This window comes from Perna viridis, chromosome 6 (genome assembly GCF_037379345.1).
Source record: "Perna viridis isolate PV_CMFRI_1.1 ecotype Kerala chromosome 6, ASM3737934v1, whole genome shotgun sequence".
Lineage (NCBI taxonomy): Eukaryota > Metazoa > Mollusca > Bivalvia > Mytilida > Mytilidae > Perna > Perna viridis.
The window spans coordinates 43,833,926-43,850,677 of NC_142450.1; the positions used below are offsets into that span (position 1 = coordinate 43,833,926).

The 16,752-nt window shown below is 34.5% G+C and overlaps 2 protein-coding genes and 1 long non-coding RNA gene across 9 annotated transcripts; 2 read left to right on the forward strand and 1 right to left on the reverse strand.

Moving 5' to 3' along the window:
• Nucleotides 1-243: 243 nt before the first annotated feature.
• Nucleotides 244-15,350, reverse strand: LOC148615159 (3 beta-hydroxysteroid dehydrogenase/Delta 5-->4-isomerase type 2-like). Of its 7 annotated transcripts, XM_088589798.1 has the most exons (9): nucleotides 15,222-15,350; nucleotides 11,653-12,909; nucleotides 9,860-9,960; nucleotides 7,043-7,111; nucleotides 5,615-5,921; nucleotides 2,282-2,490; nucleotides 1,625-1,789; nucleotides 1,114-1,326; nucleotides 244-818 (listed from the first exon to the last, which is right to left on the reverse strand). In XM_088589798.1, the coding sequence occupies exons 5-9, from the start codon at nucleotides 5,809-5,811 to the stop codon at nucleotides 262-264; spliced, it is 1,341 nt and encodes a 446-aa protein (XP_088445924.1). In that variant the 5' UTR covers nucleotides 5,812-5,921; nucleotides 7,043-7,111; nucleotides 9,860-9,960; nucleotides 11,653-12,909; nucleotides 15,222-15,350; the 3' UTR covers nucleotides 244-261. The 7 variants fall into 7 exon arrangements, with proteins under 7 accessions (XP_088445924.1, XP_088445920.1, XP_088445925.1 ...); XM_088589794.1 differs by lacking the exon at nucleotides 9,860-9,960; XM_088589799.1 differs by lacking the exon at nucleotides 7,043-7,111.
• On the forward strand, nucleotides 4,137-4,932 carry LOC148615160 (uncharacterized). Its single transcript, XR_015923835.1, has 3 exons — nucleotides 4,137-4,251; nucleotides 4,422-4,556; nucleotides 4,827-4,932. It is a non-coding gene; the product is annotated as an uncharacterized LOC148615160 (long non-coding RNA).
• LOC148615161 (serine protease inhibitor Cvsi-2-like) lies at nucleotides 15,337-16,676 on the forward strand. Its single transcript, XM_088589802.1, has 3 exons — nucleotides 15,337-15,495; nucleotides 15,778-15,897; nucleotides 16,508-16,676. Exons 1-3 carry the CDS (start codon nucleotides 15,459-15,461, stop codon nucleotides 16,627-16,629), a joined length of 279 nt encoding a protein of 92 aa, XP_088445928.1. The 5' UTR covers nucleotides 15,337-15,458; the 3' UTR covers nucleotides 16,630-16,676.
• The last annotated feature ends 76 nt before the right edge of the window (nucleotides 16,677-16,752 follow it).

The following is a 16,752-nucleotide window of genomic DNA, read 5'->3' on the forward strand; positions in this document are numbered from 1 at the left end:
TGCAAAACTTTTATTCTGTAACCACTGCATCATTTAAGACAAGTAGAATGTTATTCTCACAGCCTATGTACCTCAGAATTTGCAAACCAAATAACTTTGAAACTTTAGAAGACTTACACATGTATGTGAATGTCCAAGGAATTGTATCTGATTTGCACTTGGAATAGACGGACAGACAGATCTTAAAGTTGTCTGTACAGACATCAACCCAGTTCTACAAAATAATACAGGAAAACAACAGTGAAGAGTTTAATAAGATATTTATTTCAATTTGACATTTTGGTAGAAATCTAAACATTTTTCTATACTTTCATTAGGTTTATATATAGGATGATAACCAAGTCGCTCTCTTGCTTTTTTGCCACTAAAATGTAGATTCATATTTATATACTTGATACTACAACTTACTATTGGCAGATATATTCTAACCAAAGGAGATAATACATGTAGGAACCATTCCAACATCAGTACTGGGTAATATACAATGGAAAAGGGAATCTTGTACTTTGAAAGCTTGTAATTTCTACCCTTAAGAAATATTTCCATGAATTGAAAAGTATTCTGAATGGGGGTATTATCTGGGACAAAGAAGAACTCTCCACTGTTGATAGCATTTTTCTTCAGAGCTTTGTCTGCACATACAAATGCCCAGGCTGTATTTCCAACATAGGTCTGTTGGAATTGGCTTCGTCCGTCTCCAACTTGATACAAGATACCACGGTTATCTTTGGCTGACTGGAGACCATTAGTGACATAGTAAGGATCTAACTCACCATACATAACATTGGCACGTAGAGATATAGTTCTAAGATGGCTACCTGTTTAAATAAAAGGAGAATTTTAATTATATGAACATTCTAGATATTAACATTATACCATTTATGTTACAGTAATACTCTATGTTGACTTAGACTTGTGTGAACTTTTTCTGATTATCGAATTTTATAATTTGAAAAACCAAGAATCTCTCAATTTGACAACCTTTGACAGCCAGTGATAATGTATAGTCGGTGGCTGTGCAATACATAGGTCCTCAGGAGGGTTTCTCACTACTAAAGAAGTCTTTACCGTTAACAGAAGATCTTTGATAATTTGTTACATAAGAAGACAAACCGTTTTTACACGTCTCTCCACTGGCCATTCGTACTAGCCTCTCTGCCTTAAACTTGGTTTTAGGGTATCCAGGGAAGAGAAACTTCTTGGGAATTCTGAGTGTCTCGTTGCCATGATCTATTTCTTTGTGACCTATTACAACATCCACAGAGCTACAGAATACTAGCCTTTCTACATTACACTCCAAGCACGTCTGAATCACATTCCCCGTACCTAAAATAGGCATTACGAACATTTAGCATCGTCCCGCTTTACAATGGTTGAGGTTGTATAGAAAACAAAAGACTTAGACCTTCAATGATCTATAATTCAAGTTTTAACTAAGGACCTTCAATATGTTCATCCACATATCTGATTTGAAAATTTAAGTTTTGTATTAAGTTCTAATTCTTTTTGGTAGTCTTGGCACAGTTCGAAAATTGTTTGGAATTACCCTGATTTAAAAATAACAATAACAATGAACAGCAGCTTCTCATGAACCCCAAAACGTAATGAACCCATGATCACAAACCATCTATGTTAATTCTCTTCATTGCAGAGACATCAGGGAAAGTACCAAAACTGATAAGTCCAGCTACATGTATCACACTAGTAGCTCCACAGAAGGCAGTGGTTGTTGTCTGTCGGTCCGTAACGCTTCCTTGGTACATTATTACTGGTTTGGTCTCTCGATGACCTGCGTATTATGCCACTTATAAATATTTCATATTGCACTACGAAAAATTAATAAATCTATTAAGTTTTTATTTACTGCTGCAAGATTCTGCATGGAATTTTCTCGAAGACGAGAGTCGGGATTTTACAGCGGATCGATATTTGAATTATAGTCTAAATGCACAAAATTTAATGAAACGTTAAGGTCACGGAGATTTTGTCTTTTGTTTCAAGTCCTCTCTCATGAACAGAAGAGCTATTCGATTTTTCCTTCACCCGACTTTTTACCTTTCATGTATATTTATATTTCTAGTAAATTCGCCTACTCTATTGATATATGATATATATTTCAATTATTCGTATCAAGATTTTGTCGAGCTATCAGTTTTTAAATGAAATATCACAGTGGTCGTTTACCAAATTATGTAAGCTGTAATGACAAGAAAAAACTTTGACACATAGATCCACGTTATTAACTCTTATAAATACTGGATGGATTAAACACTCAGCTTACCAAGTAGGTTTTTATAAGGAACGATGTCTAGAACCCTTATTTCTGAGACATAATCCGCCCTCTCTTGTAATGTCCTAATGATGTGTTGCCCAAGGAAGCCGGAACCACCAGTTACAGTGACTATATCTTTAACATTCTGGGTATGGATGTTAAAGCTGTGGTTCCTGCAGGAGACGGTGCTACTCCGAAATGTTTTTGAGTTCTTGTTTCTAGAACACATTAATATTTCCAAAGTTGGTATATTTGATATGTAATCGTTAGTAAAAAAAAAAAAAATAAACGTTTTCATCTTTGTCTTATCATGGAGGTGAAAATCATTTAAAATTACCCATAATACATTTAAAGGCATTTGATCAATTATTAGATAACGCGACGCAGCAGATATTTCATAACTAGTAAACACTTTTAGGTGACCGACATTTCTTCACTAAATTATATTATCATATACAGCTTTTTAAAAATTAATATAGACATAAAATAACTGACCTTAAAATGGCATATCTGATGCTGGATGACTTTTGAACGACGGTCATTCCGTACTAGTACCCAATGAAAGAGTTATCGGTGCCTAATTCGGTAGTAATGAGCACTATGATTTCCACAGTTGATGTTGTAACTGTTAAGTCTATTTGTCACACTGATGTATCAATATCAATGTTAAATTAGACGTGCTGTCGATATTTAAATATCAGATGCAACATCAACATCAGTGAAAACACTTCAATTTACTACTAAATGTTTCGAAAGTACGACTGGAGCTAGCAGAAGCTGCCAACAGCAGAACAAAAGATACTATATAACCAAAGACTTAATGATATACAATTGCATTTATTTTCAGATTTGGAAAAAGGTTATTAACCATGAAGAACCTTGGTTTTTGTCATTTGTACTGGAAAATCACGGATTGTCGGGGTTGAAAAGAAATTCCTACCAGTAATTACTATCATAGATATTTAAGCAAAGAAAAACGGATACAGAGTCAACACACTACACATATAACAAACTTAAAACACAAAGGAAACTATAAGTAGCTGACACCACCAAAAATTTTGAGCATGGACCAATGTACCGAAGCACTGGTAAGGTATTCTAGAACGAAACCCCATCGAAGTGCAAGTGTCATGTTCCACACAACACGGAAGATGAAATTGTTATTGTGATGAACAGCTCATTTAGACCGACCAAGTCATTTTTGAGTGATGACTATTCTAAACCGCTTTAAATGCAGATCCGGTAGTAATTTTAGCAACGAGTTTTCGAATAAGATAGGAGTTGAGTACACATGACCGAGTAGAATGTGACCGCGGATAAATGGAAAACTAACGATACGAAATGATAAAAAGGGGAAAATTATTGGATTCAAATCAACAATTTTAGTTTCCTGAATTACGCATTGATCTTACATTTTTCTTGCAGCCAAAACACTAAGAAAAATGAATTCAGCAGTTCTAATCCTTAGAAATGGTGCCGTATGCTGTTTTTTGTTTTGTTTTTTTGTTTTTTTTTACATATTCCCCATACTCATTTCCCTTATACATAGTATTCTTACCGGCAGAAAAAAATCAACAAATTAAGAATAACGTGCTTATATTTTATACTCAGAAGCAGAAATTCAAGCGCAATATGACATTTACATGTGTGATTTAGACGAAGTTTTTAACTAACAAATATTTACAGAACGGATTCTCTGAGAAGATTCCAACTGTTAAGTAAGCATCAAGAAAGCTTAGTAACATCTGTGGTCATGCTCAAAAATGCGATTACATCGATATTACTTGTGGATTACATCTGCCATTTAACATTTTTCTTTAGTTTGGTTCATTATTCGGTCAATAGGCTCGTGTTATTCTATTGTTTATACATCAAATATGAATGGATATTACATTTCTTACATAAAACTAGAGCTGAACACCATATTAGGATGAAGTTTGTCGCTTGTCTGGTTGTTTTCATCCTAATTTTATCTGTGGGTAAGTAACTCTAGTATTTTTGTAAGTGTTTGCTGCCTTTTCCTGCAAGTGTTTAATTTGTCTCAAGTATGACCATAGCGCGAGTGGTTTCAGCTAGCTTTTAACGGTACTTTTACCACAAATAACAACACTCTATTTTGTGTTGTTTAATGGTACAAATATATTTTCAGGTATATGTATAGGTAAAGTTACAGCGAAGTCCGCTTTAAAAGCCTGTAAGGTGAAATGTAAACAAAACAAATACGGAGGAATTTGCAAGTTAGGGCCCATCAAACTAGCTTGTAAACTATTGAAACCCCGAACAGGTAAGCACTTAAACTGCTTCGATTTTAAGTATGCCTACATAAGAGTAGTTACTTTTGTTCAAAAGTCCAACGCGGCTTTAGTAACATATTTAAAAGAGAAACAAACAGAGGGAAATCAAGAACAAACAACGATTAAAGACAACAACAAATTAAGGGAAGAACAAAAAGAAACACAAAATCTATTTTGCAATGCCAATAAAACATCATAAAGATTCAAGAAATTTCAATTGTACCAAAATCACTAGAAAGTTTTTTTCTTTTTCATTTCAGTTCATATTTTGTAAGCGACTTAGAGAAGGATTTCTACACCAGATCTTATTAACCTTAGAACGAATTGATAGGTGTTTTTATTGAATTAAAATCACATGTACTTTTACGTCATGTTTTACTTTTCTTCTTATAAAGTACACCACAATTTCAGCGCTATGGTAGCTAGGAGCCTTTCTGGTGGGCTCTTTCTATACACGTTGCAAATTGTAAAAGACCACACCAATCAAGAAGAGCTATATAGTTATAAAGAACACCCATTTGATTTCCAAAAAAGGTATTGATCAAAATTTCCATCCTGCCTTTTTATTTTGAGGAAATACAGGTCTTGCTTTTTTTGTGTTAGCCCCGCCCCCATCCCCAATAAAAATCAAATGGTAGTTCCATTGACCCGGCAATATGCTCATTGCCAATCTGTCGTGTAATACATATATACCTTATACCTTACACTTTAACACAAGAGCTTGGAAATAGTTCAAATATTTACATAATGCTAAGAAGAACCACTATTATGGATGCTTTCTGGCAATATATTATTACTTAAATAATTGTCCAAACCCCTATGCTAGATGTTGGTTCTCTCGGAATAGATTGACATCTTGTATGGAGTGAAGTGACAACTGTATTTTATTTATTTGGAACAAACAACACAGGTTAAGGGTTGTCCCTCGATATACGGAGGACATTTAAGTGTCCCACATTTAGCCACAACTTCGTAAAATACTTTACTATGGATTCCCCAGCGCTGGCCACCTGGAACATACTCGGGTCGTGAATCAATACATACGTACTTCCCGGCTGCAGGATTAGCGTAATGGTTAGTTGACAAGAAGTCATTATATTCCTGGTTCCATCCCTGGTAACACGTGTTCTTTCCTGGAATCATGATGACACTGGTTGCCTGTGGAAAGCTGCACACAGCGCATGGCAAATCTTGATACTGACTGTCGGGAGCAAAAAAGTTACTATAAAACTCTGCTCCGCACATGCAACCATGATATGGACTTCCTGATGAATTTGTAAAGTCGGGATCAGGTGGTCGACATACTGGCTCTGCCGCGGACCAAAAATGCTCCCAATGTCCTCCACCAACGTAACCTACAGATAAGATATTTATATATACATATATTATTCTTTGATGTTTAATTCTTTTTAAAAAGGAGTGAAACATTCAATTGTTCTCAAAGACTGTCCTAAAACTGATATACTGATCCGGACATTCTTGCAGTGAGCGCATTTTTTATTCGCAATTTCAATAAAAAATAAAATTCATAGCCGTGATCATGATCCTTTTATTTTCTATAATTACCTACCCCATATTTTTCATAACCGCCTTTAAATACACAAATTAAATTATTGAATAAGAAAATAAGATTGTTCTTGGAGAATGTTGTCTAAGCAATTAGTGTTATTCCTTCCAAAAAAGCAAAAATAACCTCAAAGACGGCACTCACTAAAGGAACTGATATACACGTACAATGAAAAAGTAGTTGAAAGTTGTTTCCATGCATAACGGATAGTTTAGTCTGATCCATTTTCGGCCGCTGTGTATTTAGTGCACGTATGAATAAATATGACAATTTTTACTGTTCAAAAAGATGCCGTCCTTTCTATTTTATCTTGGATAAAAAAGAAATTCCTATCAGCTGATCAATAAACAAGGTCATGAACTTTAAACTACATCCCTTTCAACCGGACTACTTTTACCAATGAAATAATCCTATCAGAAAAAAAGGGCGGGTGTATTGGGATGAATTAATATGAATTTTCATAATTTTTGCCAAAATATTAAATTATAATGAATGTAGCTAATATCTGAATATATTATCTTGTATACATAAAGAACATTTGGTTCTATTTACGCATAATATAAACAGCTTCGCGATTCATTCTGTGTAAATCGAACCAAAGTTTTTTTTTATACGAGATAATACGTTCAGATATTAGTTACTTTCCTTAAATAAGTATGATTTGTATTGGTTTATCGAAGTAGACGTAAACACTACCGAGTAGTACAAAAATACAGATATACTAGTATTGAAAAAGACGCTTCCCATTAATGCCATCCCATTTTTTTAGGTTCTCTTTAGGTTTCTGCATGCTATTTGTTTTTGTATTTTACACTGTTTTTTTTTCATATTCTAATCTCATGGCAATCGAGTTTCGGGAATCGCTGTCGTTTCACTTGCTAACATTCGGTTTGTTAAACAATGAGATACCTGCGTAGACTAGTTCTGTGTTGTTAGGGCATACATTCCTCGACCACCTGATATACGTCGTGCCAAATACTGACGTGAAAAAAGAGATAAGACAGATAACCATGCAAATTCTTCGTGACATTGTGAGAAATAAGCCCAGAAACGAAGTTATTCGTGTTGATTTCAATGTTAGACAATGGTTGTCAATATAGCCCGTCTTATATTAATCAAAGTACTCATGTACTGGATCATTTTATAACAATTGTTTGAATTTTTGTGCCTCAAATAATTTAAAAACTGCAAAATAGAGATAAGATAAAAGAACTGGCTTCAAACGTACCAAGACACAAGACTGAAGTTTTAAATTGTTAGTTAAACTCTTTTGATACAATTCACCCTTTAGATTACGAATGACAATTTATCTATATCACAACGTAGAACTGCGCCATTTTGCAATTGCGTGATATTCAGGTTCGTTGTCGGTATATATGAATGAAGAAAAACTCTCTGATATTAGTAGGCCTTTTTAAAGTTTATAAATTTTCAAGTCGAAAATTAAATTTAGGGAACTCGGTGTCTCAACTGTCTGTCAAATCTTTAAAATAGAGCCACAATCGTTGAAATAAGTCCCGTCCTTATCACTTCTCATCTAGTTACAGTTAATACTTATTTGACAAGCTGTAACTGAAGACGAACAAACTGTCGTATAAATACTTACATGGATTGTTACATATATCAATCACTGGGAAAAATTTATTTGTTAGATGTCATTTTCGAGGCGATGCCCGTACTAAAAATCTGTTAAGATTCTGCAGCCCTTTTCACAAAAAATCGTAAGAGTAAAATTAGTCGTAAGTTGTGACGTCACAATACTTAACTCTATTATGACATCATAACTTACGACTAATTTTACACTTGAGATTTTTTTTTTGTGAAAAGGACCGCAGATCGGTACACAAATGTTTTCAACCAATCAGTCAGTTTTTACTTCGTTTAAGTCGGTGTTTTTATTGCTGTTGTTTTCGTTTGTTTGTTTGTTTGTTTGTTTGTTTGTATTTGTTTTTTTTGGCGTTCTCGGTTCTCTTGGCTCTGTGCAAAGAAAGATCCATATTGTATATGAATACTGCTATTCTGAAATGCATGAAACCGTGAGTGACGGGCACATCCGGATGATTTTGCGTGTTTGGTCTTTTGTTTATAAATTTGACAAAAAAATGAGCAAATCATAACCTGAAACCTCGTCCTTTATCGGGATCACTGCCGCCCCTTTTTGTAAATATTTGGATGAAATACCGCATGAATGTGAAGACAGTTTTTCCGATTATTGCTCAGCACCCTTTTTATATTTTCCTATCTAGAATTTCCCCCCAAGTTTAATATCAAATAGCTTACTAGTATCATGCGTCTAATATCCTTAGACAAACCAAATATCGAAAGTAAAAACTTGTTAGTCTTATCGGGTAAATACATATTAACGAGCAAAGGGCACTGATAAGAGGTTAAAAGTCTATTTTGATTTGGATCTTTGTTAATATATTCAAACCAAATTAATCAGCATATTTAGTTTGAATAGAAATCTGTATTTATTTTTTTTCATTGCAGTAAATAACATGAAATTAATCTTGATATTTCAGAAATAATGGTAAGGAATAACTAAGTGTTCCCATTTGACGGTGGACCCGTGCAGGTTCGGGTGTCAAAAGAATAGGCCTGCAGCAGCGCTAAGCTTGTCGTAAAAGGCGACTAAATAGTGCTCAGAAACCTAGCCGGGGGCTAGGCGCTCTGCCCACAGAGCACCTTGGATGTGTGCCCCAGGCGGTGGAATTGGGTACCCCTGTCGTGTTACATGCTGGGGTTGTCAGGGTATAATACGGAAAACCTGACCGTAAACCATAGTGGTGCACCGTGTTGGGAAAGTTGCCACGTTCCTCGCACGTTAAAGAATCCTGCTGTGGTATTCGATAGGAGTAGGAACCTTTGCGCTCCGCCACAGGAGGCTAAATTGCCCGACCCTACCAATCCCTCCCTTTTGTCTTGTGGCAATCAAAATTTGTTGACCCTATCATCCTTGTGTCCCATTACATTTTTCATTTCATGTTCATTTTATCATCCATTTCATGTTCATCGTCTGAATATAGCTGAAATATCGCTGCTCGGACGTTAAACCCCAACAATCAATCAATCAATCAATCAATCAATCAACCATTTGACGGTGTATGTTAATGGAATTATTTTCTCGCGACGATGTAAGAGATAGTTGCAGATACTAATAGGCATTACAAACATATAGTCTCCGGCAAGTCCTATAACAATTCTAATTTTCGGTCTAAATTTATAAAAAAAACGGTCTGTATATAAAATATACATAGGCTAATACTACAAAAATAAAGAAAAATATACATATAATAAGCCAAAGAAACAAAGCAAACAAACAGACGAAAACAAACAAATGAACACCTTAGATACAGTGTTTCTCAAATGGGGAGTATCCTTTTGTGCCAGTTACAAATATATATTAGAGGTATTATTTGCGCCACAAACTTTTTTTTTCTAATTGCGCCAGTCTACCTGTATTGTGCATAATATTAACCATGTCTGAAGCATGTATGGTAAACAGAAGGACATGCTATTACATGCGAAGGGCGAAATAAATCGCAAAGAAAATGTATTTTAATGAGTCAAAAGTTGCGCGTCCATTAATGTGTTTTAGCTGTATTATTTTATATCATTTTACTTTTAATGTTTATTGGCTATGAAGTAAGACATAAAAATGATTTGCATATTTACCTTTAGTTCTTTTTAAAGATAGATATCAAATTATTTAGTAAAATGACTTACTCCGTTAGTATATAGGTTACAGACCACCAATTCAACCAATGAGCATTTGGAACGTACGCAAAAATAGTCCTACGCAGAAATTACCCCTGTTCCTCATACTGCTGTGAAAAAAAAAGGTTCTCATCTTATTTAAAAAAATTAAACAGTTTCTGAAAGGAAAAACATTTCTGTACATTTTATAGGTGCATTTTGCTTCTTGTGATGTGAAGCCTAATCTCCATAATAATTTCTAAATATACCCCTATCTTGTGAAAACACTGGGATTTCCCATGCTATTTATAGACACTTCACTTCCGGTGACCAGTACTGCACTGCAAGTCTGCTAACCCCACATGCCATTCTGAGGATTGTGAGCTGACATATGTAGAATCATGCTGATATATAGTCCTCTGCAGGTTAAAGTTAAGGTAAAGTTCAGAAAAGCCATTGAATATTGTGAAATTTGCATAGAAGCCTATGGGAAGATGAATTAGTAGTTTCTAGCCTATATCTACCTGTTTACAGCCCGGATGGCTTCATACTGATTTTTAATTAAAATGTTCGAAAATTTACCATATATACTTCACAATACAAGTGGTGCAATTGAATACAAAAATTATTTGTGCAAACGAGTTTAAATTTTTGTAAAAATGGGTGGCGCAAATATGAGGTGCCGAATGTGGCTCTTGTGGTTTTGTTCTCAAAATTCAATTTTGTACAGTGAGTTTTGTTCAACAAAAATGAGGTCAGATTCACAAAATTTATAACATACTACAAATTAAAATTTTGTCATACTAAGTTGAAGTGGACAAAAGTTACATTTGTCATGACGAAATTACTTTTTGTATCACATACTTTTACTGTTGTTACCTAATTTGAATATTGGGTAACAAAATTCAAATTTGTATGCAAATTAGTTTAGTTTGGATTCTGTAAACTAAGTTTCATATAAAGCTGAGAAATATTATGACAAAATTAAATTTTGCCACAAAATTCAATTTTGTGTTTACAAAATTGAATTCTGTCATAACAAATTTACTTTTGCGCGCAATTTAACACAAAATTCACTTTTGTGTCACAAAAGTCACGATTTTGTAGACAGCCTTTCATTGGATATATTAACCGTCTCGCAGACGCAGGTTTCCGATTACTTCGAGCAAGGGCTTATCATATGGTTGATTCGTTATTCTGCAAAAGTAAGAAATACTTTATTCAGCAAAAGTAAGTAATACGTTATTCTGCAAAAGTAGATTGACTTAAAATATATTATGAACAACCTACGGGGCGCCTAATGGGACTTGAACTTTTTGTAATAAAAAAAATTGAATTCCGTCATAACAAAATCATTTCATTTGCATATCAAAAGGATTCTGTAAACTAATTTGCATACAACATTGACTTTTGTTATTTTAATTTCCATATCAGGAAACAAAAGTCCATTTTCTATGCAAATAAGTTAATATTTGCTTACCTATTTTGACAAAATTTAATTTTGTCAAAACAAAAATGAGTATTTCCTCCAAAATAATTTTGTCATTACAAAATTGAAGTGATCATGAAACAAGTCTTTATAACATGGTTTTGTACGACAAAAATGACGTTGTTATGACGGAATTCAATTTTGTGTTTAAGTACTAGCGTAAAGGCATGCAAAACTGGCGCAAACGGATATCTCCCTCTCAAATCTACTCTGTTGTGACCCTACATATGTCATATGTGGCAAAAAATCATCACTTCATGACAAGACTATTAACCGTAAAAATAACGGAGAATTAGAACTGCTGTGCGGCAAATAATATTCAACACTTACTTACCCATTCTACTGTGAGTGTTTTTCACTGATTCCACATAGTTCTTCGGTTTGCTTCCCTCAATTATCAGTACTTCCAAAAGTATTATTACAGTAAGATTGTTGTTTTCTTCCTACAGGCTTGAAACGTTCAACATTAAATCAATAACGGCGTTTTTCAGATTTTTGTTTTCCGTCTAGAAAGCATTGAGTGTTATTTCTAAGTTTCTTATCTTAGTTACAAGCAACTGAATTTTCTCAATGCACATTGTATGGTCATCAGAACGATCAAATTTTGCTGTCGTCATTGCATTCTCCAGAACAGTTAATTTTGCGGTCAAATCCTGATTACCCATGACAATTTTAGCAATTGCATCTTCCATAGATTGAGTAACGGTACTGTTGCAACTCCCAAATTTGGGACTTGGCTGGGACACATCTTTCTGGTTTATGTTGGTTTTCACACGAGAAGAACCACTCTGTTGTCCATTCTGCTTGTTCCAATAATCATTCGCTTCGGAGAGGAGCACACGGAAATTAAAATTTGCAACTATGAGAAGAAAAGAAAATATTACCCTCTGAAATTTTAGCGACTTTATTGCTACATCATTTGTGTAAAATATTTTAAAATAATCTGTGTGGTATCTATTTGTTTTATAACGTCTATATGGCAACCAGTGTGTGTTCAAACAAGCAAAGAAAAACAGAAAAGCATAAAGGAATTTTATAAGAATAAAATGATCAGTGATTCCATGCATGGACCTTGCATTGTCGAAGTTTACAGAAAGCACCAATAGTCGGCAGGTTCCAAAGACCTGCGGTAGTCGACAGTTTCCGGATACCGATGGTAGTTAGAAGTTCCAAGGACCACCTATAATTGGCAGTTTTCAGGTATCTACAATTGTCGGGAATTTTCAAATCTAACATATTTAGTAATTTCCAAGGCCTATGGTAGTTTGAAGTTCCCAGGTACCACGCATAGTCGGCAGTTTACAGGGAACTACCATAGTCGGAAAATGTGAGTCCTAAATTGAGTTTCACCAACTAGACAACAATCAAATCCAAAACTGACAGAATAATGACATCCCAAGGAACTATGTTTCAATACCATAATTACAGGTTGACTATAACAACAATCGCAACGGGATGAAAGATGTCAGCTCAAGACCACCCAATGCTCTTCAATGAATGGCGAGTCACATCACAGGGCAGGCTGCAGCTGGTCCCAAAACAACATTATACACAGGTACGGCCCTTTATACTCCACCAACATAAAAGTAAACTGAAAATGCAATAAACACAGAGTTAAGAAATTCCTGAATTGGGATATGCAGTCTGGCCAATGTGAGGGAATATGACAATTAAACACACCTAAAAATCAGTTCAAAAAGGTTTGAGTCCCTTCTTGTTAAAACAGAAATAATAATGATTAAAAAAAACCAACTGATTACTGGTATATACATTACACAAATGCACAAAATACTAGCAGTACCAGTTGCAGACCAGTTTAAACCTACAAAAAGTTTTGTCCTCACCGTTTGTAATATCAATCCTAATTCTTCCCATGCGGGGTTGAGAACCACGGTACATCATGAGTCATACAATAAAAATACAACCCGTGTCATGCCGAAAACTGCTTTTATATATAGTGTATTAGTTTCTATGTAAGGACCATATGAGCGAAACAATGTTATTACAAAATCAAAAAGTTGCTATTCGTCAAATTTTCTCGGTCACTGATTTTGGCTTACTTTCAACATCCGAAATGGCACGCATTCGATATGCTCAGAAATCGGATGACGTCCAATTTTTTCTTTTAATGTAAACTTCCCGTTCTCATACATGCAAAAAAAAAAACGTAGACATGGTGATGTTGACCAGGGAAACACATTGGGAACCAGATTAAACAACTGGCAGTGAATATTCATAGATATCGGCGTCCGTGCTATTGTATATGACCTATATAGTCTTGAAACGAGCCCCTGTGCCTGAATCGGTAAGTGGATAATGTTCAGTGCTAACCGTTCCCGTTCTCATACAACAAGAAACACACGTAGAACACGCGTGTATGATATTTAAGAGGTACATTTTTATCTCGTACGAAGCTAGAACTATGACGCTGTGACGGTAAACACGGCGAAGACCTGCAGCATTACATGGTGTATAACTAGATATTTATGCAAATCATATGCGAATATTAAGTACTGATATTACGAGTGCAAGAAGTCGCTAACTTATTTGGTGAGTATTTAGCTTTCCGTGCTTTGTGAAGTATGTAACCATTAAGTATAGAGTTGGAGATACTAGCATGAATCAATCGTTTTTTAGAATGAGTTTCTTATTAAGTTTACCATCATTTATAGGAATACTAAGATCAAGAAATAGACATTCCTTATTATCAATATTTGTTTTATTCGACGAAAATTCTGCAAGATATATGTCTTTATTATAATTATTGAAGTCGTCTTTGTTAAGAGTCAAAATGTCCACCAAATATCTGAAGGTGTTATTAATTTTTCTACCAAATGTTGTTTGGAAGGGATCTTTATTTAATATAGGCATAAATTATGATTCGTTACAATCCAGAAAGAGGTCCGCAATAAATGGTGCACAACTGGTTCCTATAGGAATGCCAATAATTTGATGAAAAGGGAACGAAAATGTTGCCTTACACGAATTCGAGTGCTGTAAGTAACGTATTTTTTAAGTGTTTTTCGTTACTTAAAATGATCTAAAAGAATTAGAACAAATATATTCACATCCCGATTTATCAAAGAAACATTTCATAAAATATGCGACTTCTTGTCTTTTGAGATTTGAACAGAGTCGAAAGATCCTACAAGGGCATGTAATTAAACACTTTAAGCGAGTTTTTAGCACTCCAAAAATCAGTTAATCCACTATTTTCATGAGCTATGATACAAAAATTTATAATTAGATTTTTATAGTATCGAACGCACTGGTGAGTGAAATAGAGTCTAGTTGTTAAGCAATGACTTGAAGGGGAAATAAATCTATTTGTGAAGTTTGGGAAGTCAGAACAGAGTAGCAACTTTCACGCTACTAGGCTTAACTAGTAAACGACGAGTTTTTGGTCGTTCACATTGTCACTTTCTGAAAATTTAGTCAGTTGGAATGTTGGTGAATTCGTAATTTGTTTGTAGAATTTCAATATAAGATTTACGTCAAATAACAACATTATTTGCAGTTTCATCAGCAGGAATAAAAACAAATTTATTCAATTTTGTATTTTATTCGGGAAATACGGCTTTTGTTTTTTATGAGGAGTAAAGTGTTCTTCAAAATGTTTTATTCGGATGTCAACTACATTCAGAACTGTTTTTTTTTTAAAGAATCTACAGTTCTTATAGCTTATCCTTTTTATACAATATTTATTTTTCAAACTCCCTCTGTCATTTGTTAATGTTTGTTGATATCATTATATTCAACCCTTGATTGTGAAGTAACTACGATTTATATCTCACTCAGTTCAGTTGAGATCCGGAGTTAATATGTTCGTGTTTATTGTTAATAATTTTATGCTTAGTTTATAAATGGAAAGGATTCGGTCCCAAGCGAATAATCATAACTTACCCTAATTCGCTAATTCACCACGCACCTTTATGGTATGATAGTTGCATAATCTATTCCATCTACAGAGAAATTATGGTAATGGAATTTGAGGCCATAGATTGTTTTATTAGACAGTTTATCAGATTTCAGCGGACTGTGGCCCTGTAAAAACCAGGCTTTAGATTGGCCGTAACCTCTATTTATAAGAAGTGAACTTTCGCAGTCCGGTGTTGTGATAAAACAGACAAAAACGCAGTCATGAAACTCTTTGTTCTTTGTGCCTTAGCTTTAATTGGTAAGTTTTTACGTTTTTTTATAAGAGAGACGCTGAAATACAAAGAAGGCCATTGTTTTTTAATAAAAAAAATGTGAATGAAAACAAGACTTTAAACCAATGGACACTGTTTTTGCTAAACAGATCGTCAGTGAATGCGACTAATTCAGCTTTTCAAAAATATGTCTAATAAGAATTTCTGATGATAAGTTGATGAATGTTTTAAATTACTTTGCAGATTGGTATGTGTTTTGCTATTGCAGTGCCGTACATTTGTTATTGACCTTTGTCGAATTTTGACAGGTTTCGTGGCTTCTGAAACATGCAAAGCTGTGGGTGATTGTACAGTGACACAATGTGGAACTGGGTACACACTTATATGTGTTAATGATGAGTGCACCTGCTCAGTAAGCACTGGCCATGGTAGGTTTATTTACTCAGTAAACGCAGTAAAGCTGCATCTGCTCATCGGCGAGTCCAGAAATTACGAAAAGGGGAGCCTGTCAACAGCCTGAGGGGTGCTTGTCCATTTCTTCCTATATAAACAAACAAACCTTTTCGAGTATAAGAGGTACGGTCAACCATGAAAGGTTAAGCTACTATCTCAAGAATTCAAGCTAAATGTTAATTAAATTCTATGTCAACTAACCTAATTTTCCAATACAGCAAAATATGTTTTTTTCAGTCGCCCTAGCTTAAACTTAAAACATACCAAAATTGCATGCATTTCCAACATTTTCTATTAGATTCATATGAAATAAATCAAGCTTAAACTAAAATATGATATAAATACTTTGATAAAGATAACTTCAGTCCGAAAACAGAACTGGACTTTTACCCGTCACCAACATTACTTTTTATGTTAATTACTGTTTCATCCATATAACTGTCAAAAAAATGTTGAAACAAGTTGTATTAATATCGCGTATGGGGGGGGGGCGCTCGTTTCAAGATATTTTGTTCTGTCGGTATCTTCCATGCATTCTTAGTTTTCTACCGTTTGCATTTTGACTCAGCTTGAACCATTTTATAGGTTGTACCACATCCTCCGATTGCCATGAACATTGTAACAACAACAACAACCATCATCATCCTGGTGGTCCACACCATGGTGGTACCGCACACTGTGTCGACGGACAGTGTAGGTGTGTCTAAACTATATCACATACTATGTCATAGGAATAAAATTATTTAAAAAGTCATTGTAATTTGTAGTCCTTTATTACATGTTACTTAATATAAACACAACCGGTTAAACTATTTGATACAAAAGGTATC

Excerpts from the sequence above, each read along its gene's own strand:
- LOC148615159 (XM_088589794.1), bottom strand. Across the intron at positions 1,790-2,281 it reads TCCTTATAAAAACCTACTTG|GTCATCGAGAGACCAAACCA; the intron begins GTAAGCTGAGTG and ends CATAATACGCAG. Across the intron at positions 819-1,113 it reads TGGAGAGACGTGTAAAAACG|GTAGCCATCTTAGAACTATA; the intron begins GTTTGTCTTCTT and ends TTATTTAAACAG.
- LOC148615161 (XM_088589802.1), top strand. The coding sequence starts at position 15,459 with ATGAAACTCTTTGTTCTTTGTGCCTTAGCTTTAATTG. Across the intron at positions 15,496-15,777 it reads TTGTGCCTTAGCTTTAATTG|GTTTCGTGGCTTCTGAAACA; the intron begins GTAAGTTTTTAC and ends GAATTTTGACAG. Across the intron at positions 15,898-16,507 it reads CTCAGTAAGCACTGGCCATG|GTTGTACCACATCCTCCGAT; the intron begins GTAGGTTTATTT and ends ACCATTTTATAG.